The sequence below is a fragment of the Corvus hawaiiensis genome, chromosome 8, assembly GCF_020740725.1.
Source record: "Corvus hawaiiensis isolate bCorHaw1 chromosome 8, bCorHaw1.pri.cur, whole genome shotgun sequence".
Lineage (NCBI taxonomy): Eukaryota > Metazoa > Chordata > Aves > Passeriformes > Corvidae > Corvus > Corvus hawaiiensis.
The window spans coordinates 837,409-856,518 of NC_063220.1; the positions used below are offsets into that span (position 1 = coordinate 837,409).

Below are 19,110 nucleotides of genomic sequence, written 5' to 3' on the forward strand. Positions count from 1 at the left end.
CTGGCTCTGGAGATGACCCGCACTGTCCTTTGCCTTCTCCCTCTGTGTGGTACAGCTCCCACGGCCTCGGGAGCAGCCTGACCTGCTGTGCTTGGATGGCTGGAAGATGGAAACTTTGCAAAAGCAGAAATTTCCCAGGAGATCTGAGACCTGTTTGGCCAGAAGAACCCAAATTTTTACCAGTTACTGAAAATCTCTTTTTGAATACTTGAAATGTATTAAGCAGCGTCAGTGCTGAGTAACGGCAGCAGCACAAAATCAGCCACAGTCTGTGTGGGGAGGGTCCAGCTGTTCTGAGAGTCAGGAGAGGGGACACAGTCAGTCACAGTGCTGCCATTAGTGCTTCTTCCTGGTGAAGACGTTTCATTACAGCCTCAGTTCCCTGACGAGCACCAGGAGATCGATTACCCTGCTCTGGCACAACCCACCCACGTGAATTCCTGCTGGGCTTTGATGTAAGTCTGCCTGGGACTTCCAGGGCTGATGAAAATGGATTGCCAGCAGTGTGCAAGTCACTGAGGGGGTGGTTTGAAACACTCACCCCTCTTTGCAGCCACATCCCTTGAGCAAGGAGAGGTGAAAGCTTGCAGCAGAGCTCTGTCAGATTTCTGGGCTTCTGTTGAATGATGGTCGGTGAATGATTAAATACCAGCTCAGTCCTTGTGCTGTGAGGATAAGGCAAACAGCAGAAGAAAGTCTCCCCAGACACTCCTGGTGAGAACAGGAACACTCAGGGTCTTGTGTCTTCAGCTCACAATCAAAGACCAAACACTAACTCAAAACCTTGGTGAAAAAGAGCAGCTCACATTTTTGTTTTGCACTGATAGGAGAAGATTCATACTTCAAATATAAACTTTGCAGAGAAGGAGGTTTTATTCTTTTAAGCAGCAGCACCTGGAAAATTAATTCTGCTCAGAACATGAAACAGAGAAAAAACCACTCTTATCCCAGGGCAGGAGCCTCTTGGCTTTGAAGAGAGCTGCTCCTTGTGGCTGCTCCCCGTGGCTGCTCGCTCTGCGCTTTGTGTTGCAGAAAGGTTAAGTCTGGCACGTAGCAGTCTATCAGGCATCAGAACTGTACATACACTTTCAACAAAATACTGAAATGATTCATCTGTCATCTTTCTGGATAATTATGTCAATATGCTGAATTTCCTCTGACACTGAGAAAAGCTTTTTGCGTTTACCAAGTCATTTACAACTCACATTTAATTACAGAAAACATAAAACTCTCTACCTGGCAAGTGTATTTGAAATTGAGGAGTGACTTAGTTGCTTTGTTTGATATAACCACTCTCTGCCTGTGTCCAGGAACATATTTAGGGGCCAGTGTCCATGTCCGTGTGCATGAGCGGGCTGTGGAAGCTGTGACACCGTGTGACTCATGGTGACAGGACCCGGGAGCAGCGTCTCTGGCGGCCTTGGGCACAGCATTTCCTTCCACGGCCACTGTGCACCTCTCAGGACAGACTGTGAGGTCCTCGGTGTGGGAGCTGTAGGAAAGGAAAGAAAAAGGAACTCAGAAATCCCATTTGAGAAGCCTGAGAGCCCCCGAGCTGTGGCTCTGGCATACATGAAATAAATGGCCAATTTCTGATGTCTAGAGATGGGTTTAATCAGCTTTAAGGTACAGTTAATCAAATGAAGGTCAGGTTCAATTCCATGTTTACTCCAATTAGCAAGTGTGTAATATTTTCCACACATAGTAGAGGTGGTATGATTTGATTTTCAGTGATTTAGTATCAGCATAGTGTTCCTCTTGTAGCACAGGCTCCTTTCCAAGCAGCAGCAGCAGTTGCTCAGGTTTTGGCTGCTCTGGTGCCATTTCCCAAGGAACAGCAGCCAGGAGAGGGTTTCTAGAATGGGGTGCAGATTGTGGCCCTGTTTTAATGGGAAATATGCTCTGAAGTTCATTGTGCTTCAGGAGAGACAGGATGAGACCCAGAAATCTCCGAAGGCATCGGTGGCGTTGCAGGGTCTGGACCTCTCCCTGTGAGGAGTTGGCCTCTTCTGGCTGCAGTTGCCGTCCATTTGATCTGTGAGGCAGCTGGGGGTGTTTGGCCTGTACTCCTCCTCCCACCTGGGCTTCCCTCCTCATTCTGCAGCCTCAGCCCCAGCCGCCTTTTCCAAGGGATAAAGAGCTGGATGGGGTTGTGGGAATTCATTATCTACACTTCACTGCTGTGAAGGAATAAGAACACACCTGAAGTTTTTCAGCACAGATTTGTGTCTTTGTGTGCCATTGGAAATAGGGGATTAAACCAGGGTTGGGGCAGGAATGAGCAGCAGCAGGAAATGGAATTTTCCAGAGGGAACCAGTGGTGTGGGGCTGGAGGCCCGTGGGGACCTGGCTTTCAGTCTCCTCTAGAAGGGATCCTGGTCCCTGTGCCCGGCTCCGCACTGACCCTCCCAGGGAAGGCTGGCTGTGTGTGGGTTGCTTTGCACAAGTACTTCTACTTCATGATTTTGGTGCTTCAATAATTCACACAGCCTGGAGCTGGGTATAGAAAGGCTTTAATCCATTTTCTAAAGGTCACAGATGCCCACCCAGTAGCTGCACCATAAATAAAATTCCCTTCAAGTCTATTCTCAACTGAATCCCTCTTTGACATCAACACTAGCTTGATCCATTTTCTTTTTTTGCAGCTTTATAAATGTTGGATTTTTCCCCCTAAAGAAAGGCTGGAAACTTAATCCCTTGATATTTAGCTGCCACAGATATTTTTTGCCCTTGATTTTTCCTTTATTGTCCTGGATCTCACATGAGGCTGAGGGTTTGCCAGAGCCACAGGCAGGGACTTGGGGTGCACGTCCCTGCTGGACGCTGCTCCTGTCACTCGATCGCGCGCCATGTCACTGGCAGGCTCCGGAGACAAGGGTGCTTTGTCAAAGGGCAGCCTGGTACTGGAGAGGGCACAGCCGGGTGAGAGGTGTCCCAGGGTGCTGGAGAGCCTCTGGTGTTGGGCCATCAGTGCTGGTCAGGCCCCATCCCGCCTGGCCCCCGAGGCTGCCCATGGAGATGGGCAGCTGCAGCAGGAGTGACGTGAAGGACATTAACATTAGGAAGAGGTTCTTCCCCCAGAGGGTGCTGGGCACTGCCCAGGCTCCCCAGGGAATGGGCACGGCCCCGAGGCTGCCAGAGCTCCAGGAGCGTTTGGACAGCGCTGCCAGGGATGCCCAGGGTGGGGTTGTTGGGGGGTCTGGGCAGGGACAGGAGCTGGACTCATTGTGGGCCCTTTCCAACCCAGGATATCCCATGGTCCTGTGATTCTCTGATTCCACAACATTCTCCACCATTGCATCCAGCACAGGAGCAGCTCCCTTGGCTGGGGACAGTGACCAGGAGCAGGCGTGTGAGAAAGCACAAAGCACACACAGGGGGATCCTCCCTTTAATGCAATCTCCCAGGTAGTACCAAGTGATTTTTCTTCTTTCGTGGATGCTCAGCTGCAAGGAGCCGGGGATTATCCTGCCCTTCCCCACTGGAGACCTGTTTGGGGTTTCTGAAAGATCAGACTTCAAAAGACAGTGATTTATCAAACAAGCTGCCCACTTTAGTTATTGTTAGACACCCGGTGCCTTATTAACATTTGCATTAGAAAGTGCCTGGGGTTTATTTGAGCCCCCATCATTCCCTGTGGGTGAGTCACGCTGGTGGGGGGGTGTAGGTGGGATGGGAGGTGGGACAGACCCCCACTCCAGCAGCCAGGTTCCTGTGGACAGGAAAGGTGTGAGAGCAGAAGGCAGAAGCATCATCCTCCACCCAAACATGCACCAATGAGCCTGGGCCACCCCTGCAGGGCTCCACGGGGGGCTGGCACTGCCAGCAGCGGGTGTTGGAGCATGGCCGTGGCTCGGGGCAGGTGGGGAAGAGGTGGTTGATGTCCCCACGGTGGCTGGCTTGGCCTGTGGCAGAGGTGATCAGTGCCCTGTGGTGGCTGGCTGGACGGGCTGCATCCTCAGCATCTGGCAGCGGCTCCGCTCAGTCTGGAGGCAGGAGCGGCATCGGAGCGGGACCGCACGGCAGCTCCTGCCACTGGTGCGGGGAGAGCTCGCTGTGGCTTGTGTCAGCAGGAGTGTCTTCTCACCTGAATTCCTGTGTATGCATCGAGGCTTGAGAGCAGTTGGCTGCTCAGGTTCTTCCAGGCTCTTAGATGAGAGTTTTTTCAGCATTAGATTCTACAACAAAATCCACCCACACCCTCCCCGCTCCCCCTCCCCTCCTGAACCCAAAAGAGATCTCATTTTGGGGTCTTTGATTAAGGAAACCTTTTTATGGATCAGCATATGCTGCCTGCGGAGTGGCAGATGTGCCTGAATCCAGCCCTGACCCTTTGTCAGAAGGGCCAGCCTCGCGGTGGGTGAGGGGACAGAGAGCTGCAAGCGTTACAGGAGCAGGAGGAAGAGGAGTTGCAGCAGGAGCAGGGCAGGATGGAGCTGGGTCATGGTGACCTGGCTGTGTTGGAATAGGCTACCCAGGGAGGTGGTGGAGTCCCCATCCCTGCCTGGTTGTGTTCAAGGAATGACAGGACGTGGCACTCAGTGCTCTGCTCTGGTTGGCAGGGCGGCGTTTAGTCAAAGATTGAACCTCAATCTTGGAGGTCGTTTCCTACTGAAAGGATTCGGTGATTCTGTGAGACGTAGCCTAAATGCATCACTGAATTCAATAAACATCCATCTGTAAGGACAAAGAGCAGAATGTTCTGGCATTGATCAGATTAATAATTGGAAATCTGATTATAGTTCTGTTAGCACTGCTCTCAGGAGAACCTCCCGTTCCACTGTGTGCCGCTGGCAGAGGCTCCTCCTGCCCTCAGCATGGCCCACGTGGCCACACCAGACTGCAGCTCTCACATGGCCAACATTAAAAACTCTAACTTTTAAAGTAAAAATCTGTCCTCTGTCACTAATGATAATTATAAATTTCTAGAGGCTGAAATGTGACCAGCATTTGGATCTTGTTTTTGTTCTGACAAGCCATCATAGCACACACCCCCACCAGCTTGTAAATGGAACTGAGAGATGGAAGGTTCCAGCGTCAGATGCAGCTTTTGGCAACAATAAAATTGAAGCTGTGTTGGACATCGAGGTCATCTACAGGTCCTTGGAAGCTGCAGCTTGTGAGTTTGGGATGTTGTGTTAATGCTCATGGTTGGACAATCCAATTACAAACCATTTAATGTCATAAATTATAAGGAGCAATGTCCTCAGTTCCTATGAAATTATGAATACATCAGCATGATACAGCAAATAGAGTTTATTAAGGAAAATACTGCCTGGGTTTGTCCACAGCCTTATGGGTGTACCCTGTTGTTACTCTGGGCAGTACCATCAGTCAGTGGTGCCTGTGGAAGGAGACTTTCTCCTCTTCTTCACAGGATGTATTTCTTCTTGTGGGTCTAAAGTTCATGAATTCCTATTGAAGTGTCTGTGTGCTGCTGAGAAACTGATCTGAATCTCTTGGGAGTTGTGTGGACACAGCTCCATAAGGCTGGATACAGTTCTGCTCTGGTTTTCCTGCAGTGAAGGCAGGAGCTGCCCACAAGCCACTACAAGGCTGTTGGGATTTCCTGCACCTCAGCAATGAATTAAAGATGGAACATGAAAAACAGAAGCGGAAACTGATGCAACTGGTGCACAGCTAACAATAGAAACGAGTGTTGTGACGAGCATCTGACATAATTTTGCCGCAGTTGGAGGGACCCGCAGCCTGTGTTGGGCACCTGGAGTGAGTGGCAGTGCTGGTGCTGCCATGGGACAGGCCCTTCGTGTGGGCCAGGCTTGCTAGGAAGTGTCATTCCCAGTGATGAGCACACCAGGTGCTTTTATTCCTCCCAGTTTTCCTGCCAGCCTTTCTCCTTTGAAATGGCCTCTTTTCCTGTCCTCTAAGGTGGTGATTTGCCTTGTTTCCCAGATGAACAATGTTGGTCTACTGTAGAGATGGGCAAGAAGAGGATGTAGGAAAAACTGCTGTGGGATAGACCTTTGGAGGTGGATCAGAAAGGTTGTGTGGAGGGTTGGGTGTCTCATCCAGCTGAGGAGGTCCCTTGCACAGAGCCCCCACAGCCGGGCGTGGGCTGGGTCAGGCCGGGGCTGTGTTTGGGAGCGGGGCTGGGCGCGCGCTGCCCCACGGCCTGGAGATAAATCCCTGCTCTCCAGAACCAGAGCCCTCTCTAAGGAGCTGTGCCCTGCCACTGCTCTGCTCCACACTACCTTCTCTGCCCAAGACTGGTGGATTGATCTGGGAGGAAGAGACAGAAATGGGTAATTCTCATGGCACCTGCTCTTTTTGTCTCTGTTGATGAATCTCCGTGCTCAACACCACTCTCAGCACTGGGGAAAGAGGGCAGCAGAGGATGGGCTGAGGGAGGGGTCAGGCTGCTCAGGCTGTCACTGCAAAGGGCTCCTGAGAAAATGGCCAGGAAATACAGAACATGTTTGTGAGCAGCGTAGGTATTAGGGTGTGATTTTTGGTGGGTTTGGGTCCCTTCCCCCTGGCTCTTTCCATCAGTGATGCTGTTGCCAAGGCCAGGGTGAGGGGCCCTCAGGTGCAACTCAGCGAGGGTCACCTGCTGAAAAGGCCTGAACATTATTTATGTAATGTACATAGCAAAATCATGTCTGTTTCAATGGTTCCATAAAATTAAAATATCAGGAGTGAAAGTGTTGTGAATTCTAAATTTAGTGCTTTCCATTTTCATACCAACTGGCCGTTTTGTTCTCTGAAATAAAACTATAACTACAGGATCACTTTGACAATTGCAAATTGGCTTTTCTTATTTTTTCTTAGTATTTTTTTATTCTTACTGAACCATCACATTTGGGATAGACTATATTTTATCTGTATTATCAGGGATTCTACCTCCCTTCAGAAAACACTCTGGACTGTAAGTCCATGAGATTTTTTTAAAAGAAGGAAAAGCATGGAAAGAAACTATATTTATTGAACAGAAGCCTTTTGTGTCTCTGCTTTCCACCCTCACCTCCCGTTTACTTACTATTTATGTCCAAAATCCTTTGAGATTCCTTCTGTTCCTGTCGCTCTCTCACGGAGTTGCAGTAAGATTGTTGTGCCATATTATTACTTTTGATCTAAAAATTCTTTTTAAAAGTAAATGCTAAAAATTCCTCTCAATAAAGGGCAATGCAGTATGAAATACTTATCTGTTCATGTACAGCAAGTGGTGCAGTTAAACCAAACCACACTGAAGATTACCTGACACCAGCCCATTCTCCCGGCTGCCAGCTGGACAAGTGCTGTTTGCCAGGATGCAGGAACTTTGCCCACCTCTTGCCCCACGTTGGGATTGTGCCCTGTGTGCCCCTCGCAGAGGTCTGGGCAGCTGCTGCATCCTCCGGCTCTCAGCTCTGCTCTGCTCTGCTCTGCAACTCCATTTTAGCCCCTGCTGCGATCTTCGGGCTTGTCAGAGAGATTAAGATTGTTGTCCAGAGCAGCTGGGGCTGCCCCTGGATCCCTGGCAGTGCCCAAGGCCAGGCTGGACATTGGGGCTTGGAGCAGCCTGGGACAGTGGGAGGTGTCCCTGCCCATGGCAGGGGTGGAATGGAATGAGCTTTAGGGTCCCTCCCAACCCAAAGCATTCTAGGATTCTGTGATTCTAAGATTTGCAGGGTGCTCCTGGGCAGAGGAGTCCCATCCCTGGAAATACGGAGAAATATAAAGCTTATTCCTTTATCTTGGTAACTTGATGTAATTAAGTGCTGTTTGGTAGGTTTGGTAGAGAGGCTTGTGAAGCCTGTGAAGGCTCCTTGGGGACAGGCTGCCCTTGTCTGAAGGTGGCTGCTGAGGCGTGGCCGGTGGGACCAGTGAGGGAGGAAGGAGCCCAGCCAGGAGGAGCAGGAGTTTTGTCTGTGTCCAGGCACATCACAACCCCTGTGCCCCCACGCTGGAAGGGATCGGATCTCCGCCTCAGCCTCTACAGCTGCTCTTCCAGGGCCGGTCCCTTTGTGCAGCCTGGTGGTAAATACCAGCTCAGTGGAGCAAGCTTCTGCCAAGGGAAAAATAAGCATTTGGATGCAAGTGGCATTGATTCCTCCTGAGGGTTTTGCACTGTGAAACACGAGTATCCCCTTCTTTCTTGGCTGAAAAGAAAGACCTGTGTTTATTTCCTTCAGCACAGAAGGGAAACTCTGGTGCCTGGGGCCGTGTTGTGGCAGCAGCACAAACGAGGACATTGGGGCCACTTGGGTCTCGATGCCAGCGCCCATCAGGGTTGGATCATGATGAGTGATGAGGCTTTTCAAAATAGCACAGCGAGTGTTCTTGCCTTGGGGTCAGGGAACTTCAACATCAATTTACATTCAGAGATTAAATAAGGCCCTCCAATCTTCATTGGAAGTAATTAGATTTCTTTCTGTTCCCAATATCTGTCAAATATATAGCTAAAAAAAATAATTTTGCCTCTTTAACCAGCCTATCACAGAATGTAGTCTTGGCCTTAAGGAGACATGGCTCCAAATGCTAGACATAACTCAAAACGCCTGTCACCCACAGGAAAACATTGCACAATTTGTTCAGAAAACACTCATTAGCTGTGGTTGTGCACAGGGGTCCAGGTCCTCATGTAGATCTGTGGAGTGCTGCTGAGGTGGAGGAAATGCTGGATCCAGGTTTGGATCCATCCAAAAGGCAGAAAGATGGGTCACAACGTCTTCAGGGATCTCTGCAGGTTGGTCTGAGTTTTCATCATTCTACTTTAATTATTGGGAAAGAAAAGCCCAGCAGAGATCTCTGAGCATGTGATTAAAGCCAGACAAAAATGTAGATGCCTAACAGCCTTTCCGTAGGAAGTGTGACAGCTCCAGAACACATCTCCTGGGCTGTCCTCCTCCCTGCTCTCGGCAGAGCTGTCCACACGGTGGAGGCACAGCCCATCCCCTGCCGAACCTCCCCGGGCGGCTGCTCCATGGCCTTGAGGCAAAGTCCATGCCGTGCCACACCGGAGATGTGCTCTGGGCTGTGGCCAAAGGATGATCCCAAATGTCGACATTTTTGTTTTAACGTTGAGTGAAGACGCCAGGTTTGGGGTGCCTGGCTGGTGATGAGGCTGCACAGCCACGTGCAGGGGGAGAGGTGGAGAACCAGGACAAGTAAAAGCAAAGAAAAACGCTCCTCTTTCCTTTTTGTTCTTTAGGTTTCTCTGCTGTCAGTTCTTCAGTTTCTCCTTGTTTATTTGGATTAGTGTCTCTCCTGAGGAAGAGAATACACGTGTTTTGGAGCTGCAAGTCAAATAATCCCCCATATCCAAACTCAATTACAGAAACATCTGCTTAATGTCTGATGGGACCTTATTTTCTCAGCATGACATTAAGGGGAAATGCTTACTCTGAATCACCTTAAATTGCATTAAATCACAGGATTCAGACCTCGTCGATAACATTCTGCACCCCCCTTCCATGATTTCTTGCAGGGAAATTAGGAAATGTTCCCAGTTAGACACCAACTGGAAGGCCCCGGCTCCCTGTTTGCAGGGTACCAATGAGGAGAGCTTTTCCTGACATCGTTTCAGTGTGCTGGTTGTCCCATTTGTGTGAGCAAGACAGAATAAGGCTCATTCTGGGAAAAAAAAACAAACCAAAAAGCATGAACAAGCTTAGCTTTGCCTGTGTTTCGAGCCACTCCAGCTGCACCTGCACTTGTGGTTTCCTTTGGCAGTACATGGAGTGCTGGGCACACCCAGAGGTGACACAGATCCACAGGGGTCTGCTGAGCCTCAGGGAGGTCTGTGGACCTGCAGGGGAGAAGCATAGGAACACATTCTTAGGATTCCAGATTGAAGCTATTGAGATTACCCAAAGCAGCTGGGGCTGCCCCTGGATCCCTGGCAGTGCCCAAGGCCAGGCTGGACATTGGGGCTGGGAGCAGCCTGGGACAGTGGGAGGTGTCCCTGCCATGGCAGGGGGTGGAGTTGGATGATCTTTAAGGTCCCTTGCAACCCAGACCAGTCTGGGATTTTATGATCCTCTGATGTACAGCACACTGAGGTGCTGCTGAGAACAGCAGGTGTTATTTTGGGTCAGAAGACTTCTTTGGTTCTAGCATAAGCAACTGAGAAAGAGATTTTTTATGGAAGTGTTGACATGACCTGGAAACACCAACAGGCTTGCTATGAATAAAAGTTTCATCAGCTGCTGTTACAACTTGGCTGCAGCAAATAGCAGTGCTGCATAAAGAGATTTTAATGATTTATGGTGTTCTGACAAATGAGCCCATCAATCTTGTGGAAAAGCACATCTTTTCAGCAGGGAAAAACTAAAGTTGTAAGGCTCCATGAAAAATATCTTAGGGAGGGAAATGTGGCAAGGTGTTTGGAAATGGAAACAACTTCAGCACTTAAAGATGTGAAGGCAGATTTGTTGAGCTGATAACCTCATACTTAGAGCATGGCTCCTGAGGGTTGCACTTGTTTGGCTACCACGGCAACTTTGGAGTTCTAGATGGGATACTGGGAACAAATTATTCCCTCTGAGAGTGGGGAGGCCCTGGCACAGGGTGCCCAGAGCAGCTGGGGCTGCCCCTGGGTCCCTGGCAGTGTCCAAGGCCAGGCTGGACAGGGCTGGGAGCAGCCTGGGACAGTGGGAGGTGTCCCGGCCCATGACAGGGGTTGGATGGGATGAGCTTTAGGGTCCCTTCCAACCCAAACCATTCCGTGAGTCCGTGCTTCTGTGAGCTGGATGGAAAGGCTGAGGAGAGCTGTTGGCACAGCCAGCAGCCGTCACTTGTTTGTGTCCCCTGGGCTGGGTCACTGGCACACAGGAAAGGTGGGAATGGCAGCAGATGTCCTGGTCCTGCAAATGGGTCTTTGTGTGCTGGAGATAATCGCTGGGAGAAGCACTGCCAGAGACACTGCTCTCAGAGCTGTTCCAGGACAAAGTGCTGCTTAAATAAGCTGCATAGCCCAGCAGTGCAGGGTTTTGATAGATTCAGTGTGTTTTTATTCAGGATCAGACAGAGTTACAGGTACGTGTCCTCGCTGAGCGTGGGGCGAGTGCCGCTGTCATGGGCAGGTTGTGCACAGCTGCAGCCCTGGCCCAGGACTTTGCCTGGTGCCACAGGCCCCGCTGAGCTTTACTGGACCCATGGCCCACTAAGGGTAGGTCTGAAAGGATCTGCCTCACCCAGAGCTCCCTCCCTGGGGCCAGCCCTGAAGGGATGGAGAGGGGTTGCACAGGCTCCTGCAGGTGCTGGCAGCCTTTAACATTTCCAGCCTCTCGTGCTCGTGGCACCAAGCTCTGGGTCAGCATCTGTGGAGGGCGAGCCCCTTCGAGGGACCAGCAGCTCCCTTGAGGGGCTGCATCCCCTTCTGGGCCTGCTCTTGTAGGGGAGGTGCTCCTGGGGGTACCCGTGGCAGATGCTTCCAGCAGAGCTTCATCCAGCTGTTCCCATGGCTCATGTGCTTAACGATCCCTGATACTGCAATTATATCACTGCAAATACACCTGCGAGGCAGCTTTAAGCTTTGTTCTCTTGGCTATGCCTAAAAAGAAATTGGATGAGCTGATTTTATCCTTAATATTTGTGAGAATTGTAGAACAAATTATGATGAACTTTTTGATTACCAGTATTACACAGATGCTAATTACCAGGGAAGGGTTGTATTTTAATTGCCAACAGCACCATCATAATACAGGACGGATACGAAGATGCATTTAAATGCCAGGGAAGTAGTTGTTTGTCCTGTGCAGCTGTGGCCATGTCCAGAACAGAGTGATCCCTGTTTGCAGCTTTCCTGATAGCAGCTGAGAGTTGAAATTTTTTTTTTTTTTTTAATAGATAATTGGCAAGATTCTGCCTGCAATTCTTGGTACAAGAGCAAAGCAGAGGGGTCCTGGGGATGACAGGATGAAAACCCTGGGAAACGTGAATGAAGCCTTGGTGTAAGAGCTGAGCCATTCAAGGAGAACTTGGCTAAAGGAGATGAACTTGTTGGAAGCCAATATTGAGGTTATTCTTTTGGCAGTGCATAGGTGCAGTAAAGCCCTTCTCACCTGCTTTGTGCTTTGCTCAAGAAGCTCAGGAAACCAGTGAACACAATTGTCCAGCCTGTCCTTGCTCTTGCAGTCTGTCTCTAAAGTAAAATTTAGTGTTCAAAAATGAAATCAGTTGTCAAAAAAGCTTGAGCTGTTTCTACATCATGGTAAGTGCCTTCTCACTGCTTCTGGTCCTTCAGAATGGAAGACCTAGTTCTTCCTGCTCCAGAGGCTGCAAATCTCCTGTTTCCTCAACACCCTTCCTGAGGCTGCTGCCGTGTGTCTCCCATAGCAGAGACTTCTTTCCCCAGGCAGTCCCAAAGCCTAGAGATGCTTCTGGGTGCTGTGGGCAATTTTATGTTAATGCTCTGCATTTCAAATTCTAACCTGTCTGGTAAAATGGCAGTTCTGTAGATACTGGGGAAAACAGGGAGGGATAAATTCCCAGCAGAAGCTGGAGGAGAAATCAGTATATGTGGGCAAGGTGCAAACACTGCAAATAAGCATTTTTGTAAACTAGAGCAGTGTCTGGCCCCGGTTCAGAAGTGGGTGGGATTAAGGTGTTTGTTGTAGGTGTGTAGTGTTGGCTGACTCTAAGCCTTGACTCTGCTCTAAAAACAAAAAAAGTGAAATCCAGGTTTGTGCACTGAAATGTCCCAGTGGCTCTGAGCTGAAGTCAACAGTGTCTGTGTGTGCAAGGATTACAGGGCATCGGTCTCGTCTTACAAAGGCAGAAGCCAAAGAAAGAGAAATTCAAGAAGGAAACCCACTGCTCCCAGTTCAGACCCGAAAGACAGATCCCTGAGTCAGCTGTGGGTTTGTGCACCAGCCGTGACGGTGGCGTCCCTCAGGGGGCACGAGTACCTTCACTTTGGGTGACCTCTGCATGGGCAGAAGGAAGCAATGTCTTTGTGCAGCCGAGGTAGAGCGATCCCCGCTCTTGACCAGCTGCATGGATCCTGCCTGGAATGCAGACACTGCCTTCTGTTTGAGCCCAGGAAGACTGTGCTGTCCCTGTATAACAAGGCTAAGTCAGGACAGGCTATTTAATGATGATTAGGTGACCTCTCATCTGAGTGGGGATTTCAGCTCGATGAATTCCTTCAGAATCAGCAGGGGGGAAAGTTACTGGATTCCTAAAGGAGAAAAGGCAAAGCCCCCTTGAGGAAGCGCAGCGGGCTGGGAAGCGCACGGATGCAGAGGAGCTGCCAGCTCGGGTGACAGCACAGGCGAGGCTGGGGTGGGCCCGGGAGGTGTTACCTGCCCCTCTCCTGGCAGGAATCGTGCCTGGGGGCTCCAGCCCTCCCGGCGCTATGGGCGGCTGCACACAACCCCTTGGCAGCGCCGGAATGCTCGGGGTATCTGGGACTCTCTCAAAGCTTTTGTGTGCCGTGTCTTGAGCAATCCGCTCCCAGCTGCTGCCCGCCTTCTGCCTCGCAGGGCTGGCTCCGTTCCACTCGTTTTTCCTAATGGCTGTATTTAACCACCAAACATTCCCTTTGTGTGGCTGCATTGTGCAGAATGAGGACACAGTCATTTCTGCTTCTTGCCTTGCTCTGCATCGTAGACTTGCCTGAAAATGGATTAATTTAAAAAATGCACTCTTGACTTGTGACCAAATAGATGTTTATTCCTTCCTCAGGAGCAGATGCATGAACGGAGAAGCACAAAAAGAGAGAGATACGTCTTGTGTCACTGACATTTTGGGGGGACACAAACACATTGATGCATTTCTGTAAGCCCGGGCAGCTTGGGAATGGTCCCTGCCTGTGGAGGGGCACCGAGTGGCTGAGCACAGCCGAGGCAGCACCGGCACCGGTCCGGGTGTTGAGTTAGACCCCGACCAAGAGCCTGTAATGTGATCAGTACGTGGAGATGGCTGTGGTGCAGCGTCCCTGCAGCACTCAGAGCCGCAGCCCCACCTGTCCATCGGCCGTGGGGCTCATTGTGCCCTCGGGCAGCTCCCGTGGGCACGGGGCAGCCCCCGCTCATTCCACGGGGCTCAGCTGCAGGAAGGACCTCTCCACTGAGATCCACTTTTTTCCCCAGAAATCAGAGAACAAACATTTCCAGAGTGCCCGGAACTGGTGCTGCTGTGTGTGGAGGTGATGCTGTTCCATTACAGAAAACCGTTTATTATAATTACAGAGTACATGAAGTTTTCATCATTTTCTCATTTATTATGCTGAGCTCCCATTTTCACTGTGGAGAAACAATAAACAAATGACATCAGAATAACATGCAATACTCATTGAGGTACGGCAAGTCACAACCTAAAAAATAAACCACCTAGAAATTAATGAGCTTCCAGCAACAATGTGGAATAAACTGACATCAGGAGAGAATGTTGCTCGGTGCCTTGATGGCTGTTACCCAGAGGTTTGTTTTTAGAGCAGTTCTGCAGCAATGACCATGTTTTAAAGGAAAATTGTTAGGGCTTTGCTGCTCAAAGAATTTATAATGTATAAAGTTATTTTTGCCTGGTTTATTGAATGTACAACCAATTCAGCCTGCTCTAGGCGGGGGCTGGATCCTGCTGGTGGTGTGCGTTGTGGTAGGCTGTTTATTATCATTATTAAGTTTGCATGAAGGAGGTTTTCCCTAATGTTTGTCCCTGGAACAGTCCCTGGCAGCTGGAGTTGATGGGCTCTGCTCGCCCATGGGCACCGGAGGGGTCCAGACCCAGGGAAACAGCTCAGGTCGTTCTACCCACGAAGCGCCCTTAACGTGAGCTCTGAGGTGTGCAGAGATTATTGCAACACCTGATTTTCAGCTCTCACCGTAATTGTAACGACGGCGGAAAATAATCCCGGTAATTCCTGTGCATCGCTAATTGCGGGGTTTATCAGGCTAACGATAACCAGCCATTATTTTGTCACCTCCGTGCGGCAGCGTGTCCTTGATGATATTATACTGAGCACCATTAGCACTTGCAAATGGTTATTAACGGCAGCGTTTGGAGGTGCGGAGTGTTCGCGGCTCTCACCGGTCTGCGGCTTCCTGCCATCCACAGAAATTCCCTTTCCTTGTTCCCACCCGGTGTGAGCGGGACCGCTCTCGGCCTGGAGCCAGCCCGGGTGAGCCGCCCTGCGCCCCGAGCGCGGCAGTGGCCAAACTGCCAAAGGGAATGCATCCAGCTCATCTTAGTTACCAGCAGGTTTGATAATTAAAAGGGGGCACACATAATTATAGCAGATATAGACATGCCATTAGTTCATTTAAAAATAGTTACCGTGAAGCTAATTAGCCTTTTAAAAACAGTTACCTTGGTAATTAAGGTGTCATTAGAGGAACTGAGGAGGCGCCCAAGGCTGTGCCGTGGGGAGCCCGTGCCCGCCCGGCGGGCTCCGTGCCCGTCGGCAGAGCTGGGCTCCGGGGGCACTCTCGGGGTATCGCTCTGCTCCAGGTGGTTGTTGTTGTTGTTGTAGCGAATTTGCATTTTAAGCGCTTTCTGCTAACCCAGAGGGGATTATTTTCCTCTTCCAGAGCACAGCGATGTGCGTGGCAGGTGAAACCCACCCTGCTGCGCTGGGCAGCCGCGGCTGTGGGCAGCAGCGAGGCGAGGCTGGAAGGGAGGGAGCCCCGCGGTTGCCTGACGCCGGCTTCCATCCACAGACAGAGAGCCCAAAGGTCTCTCGCACAGCTCAGACACAGTTGTTGGGAAAGCTCTCCCTTTGGAAAGCTCTCCGCAGCCGGCCATCGTGCCCTGGAGGCAGCTGCAGTTACTGATGGCCCGTGGGCTGGAGCAAAGGCCGTGCACTCCCCAGTCGGGCACGGCGCTGGGAGCAGGGATGCTGCTGTCCGTAGGTGCCAAGTCACAGCCTAGGGATCGGGGATGTTTGAGGTGCTGAGCAGAGTGAGTCTCAGCCCCTAAAGCAGCAAACGAAGATGTGCAACGTGTTCCTGACTCTCTTTTCTCCTTCCCGCCGCAGGTGTGCATTGTGCAGAAGAGAGACACGGAGAAGATGTACGCCATGAAGTACATGAACAAGCAGCAGTGCATCGAAAGGGACGAGGTGCGCAACGTGTTCAGGGAGCTGGAGATCCTGCAGGAGATCGAGCACGTGTTCCTGGTGAATCTCTGGTAAGCAGCTCCCTCCTCTGTGCCTCCAGTGCTTGCAGGGCCACACACCTGATAATTCGAAGGCCTCTCATAACTTTTTCAGCAACAGATCACTACAAATAGTGACATTTCAAGTTGCTCAATAATGACTTCACTGTGTGTGCACTGGCAGAAATATCCTCATTACTGAGCAACATTTTAGGGTCTAATTTTAAAAAACACTCCTCAAATCACATTGAACTTGTAAAAACTGAGAAAGTTTTATACCCGAAGTGATGGAAGTGGGAGATGTGTCACATTTGTTTTGTTGATTAATTGCTCCAGAATAGCCAATTGAGTTAATATTGATATTTTTCAGGTTTTTAGCAATTGCAAATGTTTTGCCCAACAAGTAATGAAATTCTGGATAGAACTTGTTCTCATAGCAAGCCCTTTCAGCTCATAGTTTTAGAATAAACCTACATTTAAGATGGGAGCAGAAGTGAGTGATTCATAAGTATTATACAATCCCACATACTCTTTCCTTCTGCAGTCACCAAATATAACAATGAGCGTTGTTTTGGTGTATCCCCACTGCTGTCAGTCTCCCATGGGACCCACGGCAGATTTAGAGAGGCGGTTTACTCCACAGTAAATATAAATCTCTTTTTCTGGTTTATCTGGTTAAATTAGCAGTTGTGTTCTCCAATTCATCTTCAGGATAGGCTGAGATATTTTAAGCAGGTTTATGAGATTGTTTGCAATTGAAAATGTGAAGTTTCTCTGAAGTGTGCGGCTGACAGAGCCTGAGCTCTGTGCTGGTGGGCTGACACGGCACTGCTGCTCAGGGACAGTGACAGGGTGAGCAGGGGGACATTCCCTGGGATACTCATCTCTTCCAGGGAAGCATTGCTTAGTGTAGGAATTCATTTAAAAAACAAGCCAGCATCTTGAGCTGGACTTGCTTGATTGTGAAGGTGCAAGCAGCAAAGCTGCATATTCAGTTTTGGGCCCATCACTGCAAGCACCTGGAGGGGCTGGAGCATGTCCAGGGAAGGGAACGGAGCTGGGAAGGGGCTGGAGCCCCAGGAGCGGCTGAGGGAGCTGGAAAGGGGCTCAGGCTGGAGCAAAGGAGGCTCAGGGGGGACCTTGTGGCTCTGCACAAGTCCCTGACAGGAGGGGGCAGCCGGGGGGGTCGGGCTCTGCTGGCAGGGAACAGGGCCAGGAGGAGAGGGAACGGCCTCAGGCTGGGCCAGGGCAGGCTCAGGGTGGATACTGGGGAAATTTTCTATCCAAAAAGGGCTGTCCAGCCCTGGCAGAGCTGCCCAGGGCAGGGGTGGAGTCCCCATCCCTGGAGGAATTTAAAAGCCCTGTGGTTGTGGCAGCTGGGGACGTGGGTCAGTGGTGGCCTTGGCACTGCTGGGAATGGTTGGACTCGATGGTCTGAGAGAGCTTTTCCAATGCAAACGATTCTGGGATTCTGTGCCCATAGTGGGACCATTTGCAGTTCTCACAGGAGCTGTGTAATTAGGGGAGGGGAGAAGCCTGGCTGGGTTTGTGAGCCCCGCGAGGCTCAGCTGCTCCCCGGGCACTGGTCCTGCAGGTATTCCTTCCAGGATGAGGAGGACATGTTCATGGTGGTGGACCTGCTCCTGGGAGGTGACCTGCGCTACCACCTGCAGCAAAACGTTCAGTTCACGGAGGAAACAGTCAAACTGTACATCTGTGAGATGGCGCTGGCTCTTGACTACCTGCGGAGCCAGCACATCATCCACAGGTAAGTCGCAGATGGCACCTGGTGGGACCTGCCTCTGCTGGGTTTGGGGTTGGTTATGTTGTCTGTGCTGGTCCTGGCCACCCTCTGGCTGCTGGTCCTGCCCCCCACCACTCAGAGGGAGTCTGATGTTTCACTGGGGGGCTGAACCTTCCAGGGCAGGTGTCAAAGTCATCCAGGGCTTCCCACAAGTATCTCCAATATTGCGTTATTCATTTTCCTTGGGAATGAGGCCTGAACAAGTCTAATGCTTCCAGTTTTTCACCAAGTTGTCCAGGAAAAGCATATTTCTAGTCCATCATAAAGGGACTTGCCTCATGTTAGAGTATTTTTGTTATTTGTATATTTGTTCCTAATTTTTGATGAATAAACAGTTTCAGGATTTTTGTCATTAAGTCTCATCCCTGATCTGACTGAGATTCCATCTGCTATAATCTTCCCTCTTTTCCCAGAGATGTAAAACCAGACAACATCCTCCTCGATGAACAAGGTAGGATCACTCTGCTCCTCTCTGTTTGCTCCCTCGTTCATTCCAGGGACAGATTCTTTACAGTCCTGTGTACTGGGCATCTTTTTACCTGGGGAAAATGTGGGAAAAGCTGCTCTCCTTTCACTGGATCATGTTTGGCTGAACATCCCTGTGCTTTGTAATGCTGGGGAGGATCACTCAACTGGCCTGTCTGGTGTGCTGTGGTCAGCATGGAGTGGCAGCCCTGGGAATTTGGAGTCATTGCAGTTTAATGGCTTGGAACACCCTGGTCTAGTGGAAGCTTCATGGCAGGAGCTTGGAACGAGATGATCTTTAAGTCTCTTCCAACCCAAACTTTCTGTGGTTCTTTGATAGTGTTTCCCTGTTTTTCATCCCTGTAACTTCTGGCCAGAGCAATTTGGCCAGTGCTGAGGCTGCTGGGGGTTACTGGTTAGCTCCAAGTGTGATTTAAAATCAAGACCCAAAGCTCCCTACCCTTTAATCACCTGGCCAGCCCAAATCCTGGGAAAGCTTTGGGATCTCTTATGGCCATTCCATGGGATCTGACCCTGACCTGCCTGTGTCTGTGCTACCCTGTCCAAGGGCAGAAGATTATGAAACAAATGTGTTCTGACTCTGCATTGCCACTGCACTGCCATTAATTCCTTCTTAAAATGTGTCTTTATTTAAGGTCATGCCCATTTAACAGATTTTAATATTGCAACAATCATTAGGGACGGTGAAAGAGCGACTGCATTGGCTGGGACAAAGCCATACATGGGTAAGAAACAATTGCTGCTCTCGTGCCTGTGCCACGTTTTGGGAGTGCTCAGCACAA

The 19,110-nt window shown here is 50.3% G+C and overlaps 1 protein-coding gene across 3 annotated transcripts in view; it reads left to right on the top strand.

Moving 5' to 3' along the window:
- STK32C (serine/threonine kinase 32C) overlaps window positions 1-19,110 on the top strand; it is a 68,901-nt gene that overhangs the window by 41,610 nt on the left and 8,181 nt on the right. For all 3 annotated transcript variants that reach the window (XM_048311648.1, XM_048311649.1, XM_048311650.1), the window contains 4 exons: window positions 15,920-16,071; window positions 17,633-17,806; window positions 18,256-18,293; window positions 18,964-19,053. In XM_048311648.1, the coding sequence (XP_048167605.1) occupies window positions 15,920-16,071; window positions 17,633-17,806; window positions 18,256-18,293; window positions 18,964-19,053 (454 nt within the window). The remainder of the gene's footprint in view (window positions 1-15,919; window positions 16,072-17,632; window positions 17,807-18,255; window positions 18,294-18,963; window positions 19,054-19,110) is intronic.